We start from the raw sequence: 16,518 nt of genomic DNA on the forward strand, positions 1-16,518 counted from the left end.
AAAGGTTTGAAGTTCGATACGCACGCACTGTTAAAAGCAGAGTTAAAAGAAGCAGCCAGAAACCTAACGGTATTAAGCTATTAAAAAGTTGAATGTCGAAAACAGATTTTCCAACAACAATTTAATAAACAGTGAATATAAACCTTTATATTTTGCAACATACAAGTGCGATAATGATAAGTTATTCAACATCAGTTGTATTTGTTCATTCAATAGCCAAAAAGTGAACTTTGATTGGGCACAGGTTGAATTGTCAATCAACCCCACCTGTGGTAATCATTTTACTACGTTTGGCATGGCATACGGTGACATTGTGGTAATTTTAAACTTATACAAAAGAATATACCATTTTAAAACCGTTGTTAATAGTATGTGCTGTAACCTTTAAAACTACATTGAGAATGTCCACATTAAATCTGCAAGGAAAATCACTTTAAATTGACTTTAGTTATCGCGTATACGGATAGTAATAAAATCGACACTTGATCTTTTATATTTTAGATACAAAATAAATCTTTACTTCGTGTCTATACACAAGAAATCAAGGCAGTTCTAAAGTTGCGGAAACGTAACATAAATCGTTCGGCGAAGTTTGTCTGGGAGGATTAGGCGGATTTTGTCTAGGATGATTTTCTCTGGAAGAAAGAAGGTTTAATGACTTCCACAACGTAATAAAAGTCATTGGGTATTGCTGCTAAACAACTACTTCGTTTAGGAGACAGCGAAGTGAGTTTCTCTATTTAATATTTCTAGCCTACTGCTGGTATTACGATTTTAAATTACAGATGAACAAGTCAGTAATACTCTTGTTTCTCATCGGACTCCTTGTCCTCACGGAAACCACTGACGCATTTCTGATGGACAGCCGTCGTCGCCGTCGGCGTGGTTATGTTGATTATAATCAACTACTTGTGAACAGACGTAAGTGGATATTTTGTATGAAGACAGATATGTCCTATTTAAAACTTGAATTATATGTTTATCTTACGTGGCGGAGCAACGGCAGTCGTTATAACATGGGTGTATTTTACGTATATCTCATGTCCGTTACTATTTAGGGTGGGGAAAATGGGACACTTTATCGTTCTATTTTTTTAGTATATACCATTTAGTAGTAAATAAAGAAAATTAAATAATAATAAAACCGCTTTCCCACGACTCCCATAGACCGTTTAAACACGATCAGGATATTTGGATATTCTGTGTTGAAGGTGTTCCATCTCCCCCACCCTACTATACTTTATGTATGCGAGGTGATTGTTTTATTTCTCTGTATGGCTGACAGTTTGGACAAACCATTAATACACTTACTGGGTTGAAGCAACTCCCGTAATGGCCAACAACACCAAAGCCACGATGGTATAGCAGCGTCGAACATCAAAATTAATACTGTTTATTTATACGCTGCGACACCCAATCACTAAGCCACAGCGTCGGGCGTTAAATTCCTCTTAATTTATGTTTAAGTAGAATATGTGTCATATTATGTATTCATTTGTATATCCTTCTAGTTGAAGAAGCCGACGAGAACTTTTTAAGCGATCGTGGGAGACATTTTTAAGCCACCCAGTTTAATGGCTGGTTGATCTATGTAGCAAACTGAACATTGTGGAAATATAATTAATTTCGTTGCTACAATGTCGATATGCCGCAATAAATCATACCGAATTTACTTGCCTTGTTTTGTTGAAGTTTTCCACAACTTGGTATGATACCGAGATGCCGTAAACTCGTTGCCGCCGAATTGTGCCAAAACGCGCACAGCACGTATAAATTTCGGTTATTTTTGTACACTGAAGATGGACCCGCGACGTCACTGGTTCAAATACAAATCACAATAACTTGAAAATGGTAAGTTTATGAACGAAAAAACGTGTGTCGTTACGTTTAGCTCAGTAAGGACTATCTGTACGCTAATCATTTTTTTATGTTATTTCTATTATTTTAAATAAAATAACAGAAAAAATACGCATGTTTCTTAGACTTTTCAAGATTTAAATTTGTTTTTAATCCCAATTTTCCCTTCAAATTAGCGAAAACCGTTCAGTTCCCATACCTTCTATATTCTTTTGGACACAAAATGGCGTTCAATTTGCCTTTACGTAACAATGGGTTGGACTACCCGATATTTCTATGGAATTTGCTGCGGACGTGATACAAGCTGTCGGCGTAATGTCGATCAGCTGATCGTGGTTTGCAGAAGTTGAAGTTTTGCATGCAATGTAAATAAACCATCTATATTAGTCAGTTTAGATACCTTGAAATAAAATTCTGCAGTTTAAAAATCAGATGAAAAAAATAAATACAGAAGTTAAATGTTCTTGTTTTCGTAAAAGCACAATGAAGAAAGCTTATTTTTCGTTTCCTAAAATAGACAACAGTCAGTTTTCGGTTGCATGTAATGTTATATTGTTATGTATTACAAGTTTACAATTATTTTATTCAAGGTCCTTTACTGAAAAGCTTTTATTTGATTGAACATCACTTTAAAGCGTCAGTATGAATCTTGTTAGGGCCGAAATTAAAAAGTGCTTGAAAACAAATTACGATGAACCAACTGATAATTTGGAGGCTGATATTCAACGTGTAAGAAACGCTTATAACGTAATAAATTTAGTTGTTAAATTTAGTAAATCTTCTAGTTTTTTATTCGATACTTTATTATATATCTAATGGGTTGTCCAAATTATCAGCCAAACATAAAAAAAAGAAAAAATCCCCAAAAAAAAAAATATTACCCACAAAGTAACCACATGGCAACTCGTAAGCTGGCACGAGGTGTTAAACCCGTGTTATAACGACTGTCGTTTTCCGGCCACGCGAGGATAAAGTAAGTTACATACATACATATCAGGCTTAATTAAAACAGTTTTTCAAATTATGATAGCCTTTTATATCTGCCACCGGTTTATTTATAAGCTTTATAAATTTTTCCAGGTGAAAGAAAACATTCGTTCTGTTGTTCAAAGTCAAATCCGGCAAATGCAACTTCGAGAACAATGGTTACTGCACCAGGTTGACAGTGTGCATGAATGCTTGACCAAAATAGAACAGAAAAATTCTGAGCAACTTGCGGAAGTAAGTGTGTTTGATTAATTAATGGTTATACATAAAAGTATGCATTTTTTTATTACTTGCAAAATATTTAGTTTGTAAATCTGTAGAATTAGAGAATCTATATTAATGAATGTAACTTGTTTATCCTCTGTTAGAAGGGAAATAAGTTGTTAAAACACAAATTTCATAGGCTTGGACCTTACCAGCTCATTTAACTTAATCGGTATTATTTTGTTGAACCTATATTCTTTGGTGTACAGGCAAACACTGCGTCATGCTGTGGCACGTATACATATTTTAGTCAGTTCATTTATTGAAAACCTGTTATGAATTAAATTTAGTTGTATGTTTAAATCTTATTGGCCATCAATAGAATGTTTGTATTTATCATACATGTGTTTCAGACGAGAGGAAAACTGTTGTGTTGCTTGGATTTGATGGAAGAGGTTAACGTAGATAACAGTCTTTCAATACAGAAGTACGCTAAGTCAGTGTTGAAAACTTACAACAAAATGTAAGTGTAAACACTGGTTCATTAACATGTAGACATGACGCGTATGCAAGATACTGTTCATGGGTAAAAAAGTGAGACTGTAATGGAGACGTGACTGGCTGTATAATTTGCGTCGTGCATAATACCGGGAACTGGTATTTGACTGCGCAAGCTATACTTAGCAACATTTAAATTGTAAACATCTGGATGTGTGATTCATGCTGTAAAAGCATGTGTAAACATAAATGTATTTCATGAATTCTCAGTTATAAAATAAATGTGTATGTCACTAAACATGTTTACACCACATTGTGTTGACAGCTTGATAATGGATTAAATGCAGAAGCAGCTGTTAGTGAATGACACTATACTTTGTACACATGACATATGTGCAACTGTTTAAATTTTTTGACACAGTGTTGTTCAGACTATATTAGTTTTATGGCTGTTTTGTTACTAAAATTTTAAAAGAATAATAATAATAGTATGGCAATAAAATATTCACCAATACATTTCTAGATCATAATGTAGTCTTGTAGAATATATTTATTGAATATTACATTAATTGGAAAAATATAAAATCCTGGTGGTTCACAAATATTGCACAGTTTTTCAGGCATTGAGTCACGGTACAGATTATGTTTACATATTCAAAAATCTAAGAAAATATTTAAAATTTTGCATTATCTAAATATCTATACCAACACAGGGTAGCACAAGAAACACAGAATCATTCAAAACAAGCCATCTCATTTGACTACAGCGATATGAGCAACAAGATTCAAAAGTTTGGAACGATAAGTTGCAAAGAAGAAGACGCGTGTTGTGATGACACGTGGGAGTTTCCAGAAAGTGAAAACTCTCTTGATGATTTGGATTCCCAGGTAGGAACATCAGAAAGATGCAAAGAATATTTTTCTGCTCAGTACAATTCTGAAACTGCCAAAATGTTTTTCCCAATTATGTCAAGTAAACTTGCCTGAACTGTGCACACAAAAAGCTTAGGTTTAATATTAAAATATTAAATAATGGTTCACTATACCAACATACCATGTTTGCGATTTGAGAAAATTGTGTATATCTGGTTCATCGTGTTTATTTTTAGGAGGATAATTGCAAGGTCTGCTGTGGATCTTGTGAACCAGGTAAAGAAATTGAAGACATCGACCAAATGTTTGGTAAGTCACAATTTTTTATAACTGTTTTTTTTGTGAAGTTTACAGATGTTGCTTAATGAATATTAACACAATACAACACTAAGTTGTAAGATGTCATTAAAATGCATGCGTCATCCATTACTGTTAAACATTTCCCATTTTTTACTTGCTGTTAATAAAGTTTACAAATTTTATTTCATAGGAGGTAGGATGTTGAAGGACGTCTGTCGTGCTAATGAAGTTTGTGCAACACACAGCGAATGCCTTTGCGATCAACCTTGTTATCTAAATGCTGAATGTTCAGAGGTGGACCATGTTCCAACTGCTGTACTGGATGTCGAGAAAGCAGTGTCTTCAATCATGCATGAACCAGAAACCAAGAAGCAACCAGAAACACCACACCACGTAACAACACGCTGGGGAGACTTAGATGTTCAAGATTCCTCACATGTACAGAACAACATCAGTTCAGCTGAAGAGAAGTTCCAAAACCAGGTTAATTTGTTGGAAGAGCAATTTTCTCTGATCATGTCAGAAGCGCATATGAAAAGTGATCATCAAGAATCTGTACGACTGCCATGGTCTGTGGACGAAGTTTCTGCAGTCATTGATGGAATACTCAGTGAAACAAAAGAAATAACCGAAGAAAAAGATGTTCCTTCTAAGATGATGATGATGGCTAATTCATTTGGTGGAAAGAAAGGGTTGTTTTACGAGGAAAAGGCAGATATGGAAAAAACAGAGTTAAACTATGCTGCACCATGGACCACAGTTGATTCGATGCATGATTTACTGAGCAGTATTTTAAGAAATTAAATATTAGTATTATATATAATTAATATTAAGACGGATGTAAATTTTGTCATTCCAGTGTAAATAAGGTGTGCAGTTTTCAATGCGACTTATATTCATAAATCCTTTAATTTTACCTGCTTTTATGTATATTACTTCCCTAAGTCTTTGTGGCTTATTTTATTGCCAGAAATATTGATTCAAATAAAGTCATACCTTAATCAAACATCATTGCCATCGTGTAAGGAAAATTTTTATCATGATGTAGATATAAGATCTTCATGGCCATCATTGCAAATTTACTTTGAAATGCAACAGAAGCAGAGTCTTACCCTACAACACATTCATAATCTATCAGACCACCTAAAAATTACAAATAGTTTGAAAAGGCCACTTAGAATGGTTCTTGGCTACCGACTAAAGTATTCAGTTATTTTTGTTAGTTGGTTGATAAAAATTTTCTGTGCCTTACTTTTTCAGAAGTTGGTCGGGCAACTAAAAAGGGCAAAATCAAATTTAGGCGGTAGTTAAGAATACCATCTCAGTACTGTTAAACAATGCTCTTCACAAATATTTCATAGGTTTGTTTAACAGAAGACAAGCTTAAAAAAAAAAGTATCTATAGAGGTTACTCACAAAATTTACACTGATTTGTCATCTTTTACCAACTTCACATTTTCATTAAATGTTTTTAAGATACTTTTAACTCTGGCTTGTTTCTCAGTGTTTGAGGGCCCTTTCCAATTTATAAACCAACCGTCAATTTCGTTCCCATAAGCAGTGTACATTTTTTCCCCTCTTTTTCCTAGCAATGTCCGATGAGCTTGATTGCATTGCATGAGCTTGTTGTAATATTCAACACCGCCCAATGCATAGTCTCTCGATAAGCTAGCTGCTTTTTTATCGACTGAGTGCAACATTACATGGTTTAGTCCTGACTTGGCAAAAATGCAAGCCATCCAAGTTCCTATCATTCCAAACATAGTTGCTCTGAACACGGAAATAATAGAAGCGGACCGTTTGCCTCTGAAAATGAACCTAGGAGCGTGAAAACATGCGAAATACCCTAGAAAAACAAACGCAGTAGGAACTAAAGTTTGCCAAATGGCCCAGTTGTCTTTTAAGTAAAACAAACTCCGTGCAACAGCAAATTGTTGAGCATCTTCAGACAGCACAAGAGATTCCAAAAATTTCCTTTCACTTGGGCTTTCAGTTTGCATCTTGCGACTTTTTCTTCCAATCCTGATCTCAAGTTCTGCCTCAGCTTCATAAATATTGCGACAGTAGAAGCTTTTTGGTATCCCGATTCTGTTGTCAGGCTTGTACTTTGAAAGAAAGTCAAACCCAGCGCAGCAAACTGTGGGAGAAATAGTTACATATGGCAGAACTGGACTTTTGTAACCCATGTCTGATTTCGTAGATACCAACAACCAACGTTGATGATCCAATGGAAATTTTGAGCACTCAAAAGACGCATTAAATGGCATGAACATATAGGAAGGAAACACATGGGGCAAACTGTTCTTCAGAGCAATTGTTGTGGCAAGTACTCCAGTTGCAATTTTACGATATTTATAAATAAACTTGTAGGCATTCATGGTTTGATCCATTTTTAGACTGTTAACAGTAATATCTACAACTGCCAAGACAGATAAACCAAAGTGAAACCGTAAGATTTTCTAATACGTATAGAGTATCTATGGTGAAACACTTTTTCTACACATTATAAAATTTGGATTTTGTGTAAACTTTGCAATGAATCATTGGCTGTAGAAATTCTCACAGCAATCGCTAATGATAATATGCAGTAAAAACGGCATCTAAAATTATACAGTTTTACTTTTGTAACTAAACAGCTATTACACCCTTTCAAAATTCACTGGCTCGAAGACCAAAGTTCCAAGTTTCTTCGCGAACGTGTGTCTTACTTTACATTGTTGTTGCTTCTTAGCGACCCCTGACGGAAGTTGGCAACCAGACACCGACTTGAACAAAATCTGTTAGTAACGTACGCGATACGCCCTGAGTCAACACATCTTCTTCAACGTTCGTATACAGCAAACATACATACTCGCTATAACAAGTTGCTCTTGATGAATTTAATTTTTGATCAAACCCTTTTGATCTAACAGTTGCTCTTGATGAATTTAATTTTTGATCAAACCCGGCGTCACAGCACAGTGATTTACACGCTTGCTATTAGCCTGGAGTTTAGAGGTTTAAGTCTCATTGCTGCCACCATTGCACATTTGTCCTTGGGCAAAAAATTTAACGACAATTGCTTCAACTCAGTCACACGAAGATAACGTGGAACAGAACAACAATGTTATAACGACCGTCGTTTTCTTTTAGGTAGGAGAACCATGATAAAGTGTTTGGTTATAAACTTGATTCTAAGTTTTTCCCTCAATCCTAACAAGTTAAGCTGGTTTTTCACTTCAAATAAATAAACATGGATTCATAAAAAGTGTTCTGTGTAGAATTTCAACATTCATAAATCGCAACAAATAAAACTAACAAAGTATCAACATAAAAGCAGAACGAAAAGTTGAAATCAAAATATAACCCATAAACACTGAGTGCGAGCCCTTCTGTGCAACTTGCCTTGCGCTGCATATGAGACAGGAGTGGCTACCAGCAGGGGCAGTATAATAAATAATATGAAACTATAGGCAAGGTTTTCAAAGTATTTACACAAACCTATTACCTTGATGGGTTAGTTGGATGAAAATTGCACAAAAATACCAATGAATATTTACTTCTTAACATCAAAATGTTGACTGTGAAACCTCTACTAATTCGTTCAAAAGATTAAACGTAGCCAAGGCATACTGTATAAGGCTTTAAATGGAACATTTGTAACAGTTAAAAGAAAGAAAAACGAAATACCGTAGGTGCGAAAAAAGCACCAGTATCGGTTAAAAAGAGGTTACTTTTAACAATGCGCAGTTTTCGAAAAACCCTTGTTGGAATAAAATTAAAATATCCATTTGCAGCATGGTTTAAAAAAGTGTACAAGTTAAAATATGCTGTGCAGCAGACTCGCAGGGTTTTGCACTAAGCAATAAATGTACCCTGAGAAGCTGAACCCAAAGTTGCAATCAACAGCAACTTGTGACTGCATTATAATACAATGGGACTTATGAGTAAAAAAATATGCTATGACAAGCAGGGTTAGTATTGTTTGTTGGTCACAATACGCCTTGTGTGGAATATCTAGCGCTGTTGATTGTCTAACGTGCTAATCAAAGGTGCATTGATAAAAATTGGAAAGCTTCTCTATAAAATAACCAATAGGTTGGAAGTTGTAGTCCCGACCCTGCTCTTGCTTTGAAGCGGTTGCATTATCTTGGGTGACATGGGTATTTTCACAGCGTTAATCGTTTTGTTTGTGAACGTACAGTTCCTTCAATGTTTTTAGTTCGTCAATGAGTTGTTTGTTCTGGTTTTCAAGCACAGCCACACGAGTTTCAAGACACTTGACATATTCCTTTTTCCGCCTTCGGCATTCTTTGGCTGCCTCTCTGAAAACCAATTTTTTACAATTCAAATTAGCTGCAGGAGAGCAAATCTCAATTTCATTTCAAAACCATAATTAAATTAAGTAGTCCCAAAACATTTGCAATGCTCAAAACAAGTTCTTCTGTACAGGAAAAGTCAAATAAGCGAAAACAAAAAAAACTTTGGCAAACAATTTCAAATGTTGGTTTTACTAGTGTTTATTTACAACAGAATGAAAGGCAGAAATGAGCTATAACATAACACGACAAGGCAAATGAATTTTTAAAACTGGTTAAATAAGCAAAATAAATGCAGCCACATTCATGTGCAATGTTGTATTATTCCAGAGCTGGTAAGGCAACAAGGCAGTTGCAGGAGGTGTGAATAAATCTGTATGTGCTCAGTTGGTTGAGGTTAATATGCACATTCTTTGCATGTTACCAGAGTTGTCAGAGGGTATTAAGTTTATTTAGTCATGGCTTAGTCAGTTGAATATTGTGCTGGTGAATAACTGCTTAAAAACTGTACAAAGGAACGCTAAATATCCACGTTAATTGCCAACACTGTTGCTAATACTTAGCTCAGTTATATTTAGCAATATGGCCAGGTACAACTGAATAAATAATGAAACCAGTTATGTAAGCAACAAATGTGAGAAATTGAAAAACAACGTCAGAATGATTGCTTAAAAATTGTTCAGTGCAATTCATCTCTACAGTACATCTCCTTTAACTGTTGCAACTCATCTATAAGAGCTTTGTTTTGTGTTTCAAGCACATGGACACGGTTCTCTAAGCACTTAATGTACTCTTTCTTCTTTAACCTGCAATCCTTGGCCGCTTCTCTGTATCGTGTGAAATCCCGACAGCGCACAGGGGGTTGAGACATCGGCGACAGAACCAGAAAAACAAAAAGTAAAATAACATTAGCAATCATGCCGTTACATTGATGCATGCATGGTTAATAATGGTTATTTAACCGTCCGTTAATCTGGTTCTGTGATGCCAGCTCCGCAAGAAAAGCGAACAAACAACGGAAAGCAAACAAAACTGACCAAACTCATGCTACCATTGCAAATGTTTCAGGATATAAAACTTTTAAAGGTAAAAAAATTGTTTTGGAGGGTGAAAAAAAACTTTGTATATGCACTAACAGGTAAACAAACTTCTATGTCTGACTAGTTTTCGGATGAAATAAAATTATAATGCATTTCCGGCAAAAATGGTACATGAAGTACTAGATTAAGAAAGCTAAAATAATGAAAAGCCAAGTTACAAACCTGTTTTTCATTAACCTCAGTTCCCGCTTCCTTGAAGCTTCTTCTGCCATCTGCTGAGGTGATTGCATGCTGTTACCACTTAACACAACATTAGGGATTGCATTTGATGAAGTGGAGGTACGGATTTGGTACATCTGGGAGTCGCCTCCTATAAAAATATATCATTTTTTTTCTGGGGAATATTTACATAATGTTATATCGTATTTTACAATAACAATTGAAAGTGACAAGCAATTCGTTAGTTTAACATATATTTTGGTCGTAACATATTTTCAAGTAAGTGTCTGTAAAACTATGCCTTCACATTTTCTGATAGTTGTACACAAGTACAGAGTTTAGTTACAAGTATTAAAAAACTTTTCTTTTAAATTAAATACACTGGAAAACATACCTTGTACCACAACATGATTCCCTGGCATCCACAGGGTGTTTCCGCTGGTATTGGAATCTTGTACTAAAGCAGCTTGGCCTTGTGCGAGGGCGTTGGCCATGGAGAAAGTTTGAAGACCAGCCACGGAGGTCACATGTTGATCATGGTTTAAAGCAGAGGCCGGTATTTGAATTGTTTGTGGAGATTGGTGGACAGTCACTGCAACAATAGAGAGGATAACAAATGCTTCCTGTTCATATTGGGAATTTTACATGGCCTTAATCTGAATTCAACAATGTTACAGCGAACATTCCTTAGCATTGCTTGCTGCAAGCAATTAACAACAAGTTGATGTTACTATACTAACCATGACTACTTGCAATATACAAACCCTGTTTCACAAATTTTAGTATGACCACATGAATGGTGTTTAGTGTTTATACAATATGGCAGATTAATGATATATATATACATAACAGATTGTGTGTAAGATGATTAAATTAAACCAAACATTTAAGTTTAAACAAGCAGAGAAAAGCAAGCATAACTTTACAAGCTTACACAGTATGACAAAAGTAATCAACAATTTAAATGTAATGCATATTGTGTTTCAACTTATATGAACCATAGAATGATATCATGTACAAGAGAAATGTTATCGTTTAGCAGTAACAGCAGGAAGTAGACTGGCTAGAGAACTGAGACCAATTTCCGGTGCTGCTCACCAGTTTCAAAACAAAAACAACAAAGCAAGATCGTTCTTGCACTGTTGTGTTGCGAATATTTAACAAACAAGAAAAGAATAACAAATTACAATGATGTTTTCCACCCCGTGTTTGCATATGTGATAGGCTACTGTATTGTTAAACTCTGTTACCTGTTCCACTCCCAGTTTGGTATGCTATGGTTGGTGCTTGTAATGGAGTTACCATTTGACCACCGGAGTCAGATTCGGAGCTTTCTGAAGATTTGCTTCCACCTGGTTCATCTTTGACTCGTTGGTTTGCATCTGGTTGTCCTGACAACTCGTTTAAAATTTTCCTGTTTGTTAAAATAACAATTTAGCTGATTTTTTAAAAGTTTTTTTCTAAGAATAACCATAATATAAACAGTAAACATTGCAACAAATAAACACAGGCGGTGCACAAACAAACAAAACTTGGTATCGCTTGTATATTTAAAAAAAAAAAAATATGATTACTTCTAAGACGAAATGACTTTAATACCCTACTCTGTCACGAAAAACCAATAAACTGAAAAAGCAATACCTGTGCTTATACAACCAGCAGCATGCACAGACTTAATCAAGACCGAGCAAAGCAAAATAATGAAATTCAAGTGACCTACCAGCCATAAGGCTGCTGCTGTTGTTGGTCGTAGTCATTATAATACTGCGCAGTTCCGTACATACTGGTTACGGCACACGACTTAATAAGCGTCAAACACTACCTCACTCTAGTCTTACGATGGAACATTAAACAGTAAGCTGAATTGGCATGTCAGCACAGGATGTGACATATTTACATAATAAAAGTAATTAATTTGCCTTTTTTACCACTGTACGGTTCATTTTAAATGTATATGGATTGTCATTTATGATGTGCTAAGTTGTGTATGCAGTATGTGAAACGAAAAAAAGTTAAGATTATCGTCTGCAGTTGTAATATAGTGTTGGCGCTTAGGCCGATAACGTAAAATGCAATAACTTGGTAATAAGAGAAACTAAGTCTTTGGTATGCATTTATTTGCTAGTTGTATGAAGATTTATTATAAGATGCGTTACCTGTAGGAAGGCCTTCTGGACAGCAGTTCTCGCCTCTTCGCAGTATCCTGCAAATAAAAGGAAAAAAATTGGAATTTAAAATATCGCACTTTATTAAAGGTTTGTATAAATTAAACATAAGAAACCTTTTTAATATGTTTATGAATACATCGGAATTAGTTTGATAGAATAACTAATAAACTGTTGGCATAATAGATTAATCTTTTTCATGTATTCTTATTATTAGTAACAAATTAACAATATTTTTGTTTTACTCTGTAAGTGACTATTACCAAATTATGCAAGCTATTGATTACCTGAGCAACAGGTTGGCCTGATTGTTGACTTGATATGACTGTTTGTTGGCCTTGAGCTGAGTTGATTGCATGTGCCATTGACACTGGTAAAGTCACCATCTGTGTTTCGCCGGAACCAGACTGCAAATCATCAAATTACGAATTCATTATAATGGGTATTCGAAATTTGCGAACATGACATATTAAATCGAACATCTGACATGGCTTCATTAATAATGAAGTTTATAAAATGTGCATTCACGCAATGTCACTTACAATAACTAATAATGTCTTGTTAATTTATACTCTTAAAATACTACCAACTAATGGAGTTCTTGGCAGTTCTATGCTATGATAAATAGAAAGCTTTGCAGTTTGTTGCCATTAAGATATCAAAACATTAAACTGCACTAACTGAATTAAACTTACATACATATACATATATTTATTCTTTTATACAGACAATGACATCAAATTATGAAATACTAAATTAGAATTCCTGCTTAGGGCTTCTTAACATAAACTGGTATTGCATTTAATTCTAATTCAACTTACCCATTCCTCTATATGAGGCAACATACTCATCATTTTACAAGTTATCACTAAAAAAATGTGTTTTACTACTACTAAACCTAAAACTTCCGCAACATAGAGGATTTAAGACGGTCCTAAACAGGAAAACATTAGCCTCACCCACTTAGTGTGAAACTTTAAGCAGAGTGACAAATAACACTGCTGATGTTTTCACAGTAAGACCGAGACAACAGTACAGCTACCCTGCTACTATAAACAACAAGTCAGGTAAACCACCCAGTTGAGTTGCTAAACTATCAATACAACTAACTTCTCACAGGCTGCCGTACAGTGCAGGTGTTGCAGTGTTAGTGATACATAGTAAGATAGAGGAAGGAAACACTTCCCCCTAGAATCGGGCTAAGAGTCATGCAACAGAGCACTGCGGTTAACGTCCGCGGCAGTATTCTGCGTGGTACAACTTCCTTTCCAATTTGAATATACAGACACAACCACATCATCATTCTATTTAAAATATAACAAATGTACAATTGATACTTGCCAATTATCAAGCTAACTGTACACAGTTACATTACAAATCTTTAATAAGAAGACAGTCTCACCACTCAGTAAATCAAAGAAAGGAAATTAGTCATTAATCATATGCTTGCTATCTAACACGTTGAGAATGATTACTTAATTTGAAGACTTGTCTGGGTCGAGAAAATAGTACTTTTTTTATCATTAACACGATTTATTTATTTTTCTGTTTTTAAATGATTCAGTGAACTGTTATGACATAATGTAGATTTTTTTCTCTAAAAATATAGCCTATTATACGTAATATATGTGCAATGCAAATACAATGCATACCACTATGATGACATTTTAACATAGACCAGCAAAGATGCAGTATTTAAGGTTAATTTACCAACAACAACATACCCTATTTAAACAAATGTGAGATAGAGGACAGGTCAAGTTCAGTATACATTACATCATAAACATAACTATTTTGGCTTTTTTATGCCCGCGTGGGTTATTTTGAATGTAAATAGATTGAGTTGTGTATGCCATATGTGAAACAAAAAAGTTAAATCGTCAGGTGTATCAGCAAATAAAAACAATATAATAATTGCACAGCTTGTATAAGTATTGAACATGGACAACATTATGTTATGCACAGTTACAGGGGCATTTTTGCTAACCAACAAACACAGAATGTGTTTAATTAAAAGCCTTAAAAAGTAAAAAGTAACATTCAGAATTAAAAGTTAGACAAGGCAATACATGTGTGCAAATCTATAAGCGCAATTGTTAATATTTTTTTCCAAAAACTCTTACTATGCTTAACATATGTAACACTGAATGCTGTAAAACATAATCTTTTAATGCTAACTACACTGCCTTTCTTCAGAAACTTTAATGTCATTGTAGTATTTTCAAAATACCAGATTACATAAAATACCATATCACATACCAATAATCCAGACTGCAGAGTATGGCAGGTGCACGCGCGATTTTTTTACAGACTTTCGGTTATGCACGCCACAATTTGTCCTACGCACGCGAATTAATTTAACAAAGAAAAAAATACGTATTAAATTAAGTAAGATTTCCTAACGTGGCTTGAAAATGTACATGCTTTGCACGCAGATTTTTAATGATAGCACGCGCGCACGCGAAAAATAACCGTCTTGCACGCGCGAGATCTCGTCAGGAACTGCCATACTTTGCAGACTGGCCAATAATATAAAAAAAGTATAGATTGAATACATATATATATATATATATATATATACATACGGTACGTAACATACCACTTGTATTTGAATTTGTGCAGTAGCTGTAGATCTATCATCAACATTGGAGTCTGCTACAATGGTTTCCATGGGTTGGTGCTGTAAAAAATTGAAATTGTAAATAAAATTGAAAAGATTTAAATACTTTTTATATTAACAAATTTTAATTTTACCCTTTATATTTCCTACTATATTGAGTGTTAAAGCAGACACGTGGCAGTGATGAGCATTCCATTCTAGTAGGCGAAAATCAATCTACGCTATTTTCACTGCCAACGGTATTACTATCTAAACCTGCGACTTTTAAAACATCTAATCATTCTGTATAAACACCCCGGAACCCCTCAGTTAGACTAAAACACCCGTGCGCGGGCACATAACAGGCTATTCCCTACCAGTCGGATCCAGCATGGTGGTGTTTTGTTATTGTACTTACGTAGTTTTGTCGTGATCAAAATGCTGCTCTGGGACTGGACACTCTCCTCCTACGTAGACAACACGTCAAATGACACAAAACGCGTCACCACGGACAAAAACAAGAAAGATGAAAATCGCCTCTCTCACTTGTTCTTTTCGCTTCAAACTAGGCCTCTACCATCAACTGATCAAACATTTCTTTAAAAAACAGTTTAATAAAAATTTGTTATCTGGAATTAAAAAAAAAATTACAAAATTTATTTGTTCTAATAAGAATATTATTGGTTTTGTTCATGGGCGTAGTAAGACTGAAATATTCATCCGCGCAGAGCTCTAGAATAGTCTCACAGCAGACACGCCCAGATTACGCAACAGCCAGAATTTCCCGCCAACCTGAATCATAATACTATGAATCAGCAAGTATCCTGGATTCAAAATTTAACTGTGAATATCATGGCGCAACATATTACAAGTGTTAAACAACATGCGAGAATGGTGTGGCGTTCAACAACTATTTGGTCGTTAATGTGACTATTTTTGATTTTCGCATAAACCAAACGGTAGCTTGTGTATACATTGTACTATGATGTGCATGTATGGTTTGGACAGTAAAACGCATTTCTCATTACCCGTATTTATAATTCTAAGGTTATAAATAAAAAAAAACTGTGTATATGTTAACATGTACAACAGACAGGCCGGCGCATATTTCAAATTACGCACAGGTAATTATCTCAAGACCTTGGCTAATTTTACAAAGTATACTGGTGTAAAAAAACAACAGCAGATTTTTTCTAAAAAAGAAACATGTTTGTAAAACTGTATAAGATTTTTTTAGTCAATATAGCCATTTTACAGCAACCACTTAACAGTTTATTTGATTAATCGGTATGAGCAACGGTTCCAAACAACAATTACGGTGAATTATGTTTGCTTTTAAAACTCTCTCGTGTCTGCTATGAAGCACGTTTATCTTACGTCATCGGTTTCCCTTGCCCCAAGGCATGTGCGTCATAGACGACGCGATCTACGTCACTGTGACGACATATTTTCTAAATGACGACACTGCAATTTATGAA

At 34.9% G+C, this 16,518-nt stretch overlaps 3 protein-coding genes and 1 long non-coding RNA gene across 10 annotated transcripts; 2 read left to right on the top strand and 2 right to left on the bottom strand.

The window, feature by feature from the left end:
* The first annotated feature begins 488 nt into the window (after positions 1–488).
* On the top strand, positions 489–2,590 carry LOC149743200 (uncharacterized). The gene is made up of 2 exons (XR_016385913.1): positions 489–921; positions 1,512–2,590. It is a non-coding gene; the product is annotated as an uncharacterized LOC149743200 (long non-coding RNA).
* LOC149743201 (uncharacterized) lies at positions 2,444–5,725 on the top strand. Of its 2 annotated transcripts, none has more exons than XM_089887219.1 (6): positions 2,444–2,586; positions 2,938–3,078; positions 3,462–3,571; positions 4,260–4,434; positions 4,656–4,728; positions 4,910–5,725. In XM_089887219.1, the coding sequence occupies exons 1-6, from the start codon at positions 2,500–2,502 to the stop codon at positions 5,521–5,523; spliced, it is 1,200 nt and encodes a 399-aa protein (XP_089743345.1). In that variant the 5' UTR covers positions 2,444–2,499; the 3' UTR covers positions 5,524–5,725. The 2 variants fall into 2 exon arrangements, with proteins under 2 accessions (XP_089743345.1, XP_089743337.1); XM_089887211.1 differs by having other exon boundaries at positions 2,467–2,604.
* A 137-nt stretch (positions 5,726–5,862) lies between these two features.
* On the bottom strand, positions 5,863–7,545 carry LOC149743202 (transmembrane protein 177-like). Its single transcript, XM_089887240.1, has one exon. It carries the CDS (start codon positions 7,107–7,109, stop codon positions 6,141–6,143), a length of 969 nt encoding a protein of 322 aa, XP_089743366.1. The 5' UTR covers positions 7,110–7,545; the 3' UTR covers positions 5,863–6,140.
* A 411-nt stretch (positions 7,546–7,956) lies between these two features.
* LOC149743203 (cyclic AMP-responsive element-binding protein 1-like) lies at positions 7,957–15,619 on the bottom strand. Of its 6 annotated transcripts, none has more exons than XM_089887262.1 (8): positions 15,459–15,619; positions 15,041–15,121; positions 12,729–12,848; positions 12,433–12,479; positions 11,527–11,690; positions 10,671–10,868; positions 10,280–10,427; positions 7,957–9,023 (listed from the first exon to the last, which is right to left on the bottom strand). In XM_089887262.1, exons 2-8 carry the CDS (start codon positions 15,110–15,112, stop codon positions 8,876–8,878), a joined length of 897 nt encoding a protein of 298 aa, XP_089743388.1. In that variant the 5' UTR covers positions 15,113–15,121; positions 15,459–15,619; the 3' UTR covers positions 7,957–8,875. The 6 variants fall into 6 exon arrangements, with proteins under 6 accessions (XP_089743388.1, XP_089743404.1, XP_089743420.1 ...); XM_089887278.1 differs by lacking the exon at positions 15,459–15,619 and adding an exon at positions 15,196–15,440; XM_089887253.1 differs by lacking the exon at positions 7,957–9,023 and adding an exon at positions 9,203–9,844.
* Between the last annotated feature and the right edge of the window lie 899 nt (positions 15,620–16,518).

Source organism: Ciona robusta, chromosome 1 (assembly GCF_009617815.1).
Source record: "Ciona robusta chromosome 1, ASM961781v2".
Taxonomy (NCBI): Eukaryota; Metazoa; Chordata; class Ascidiacea; order Phlebobranchia; family Cionidae; genus Ciona; species Ciona robusta.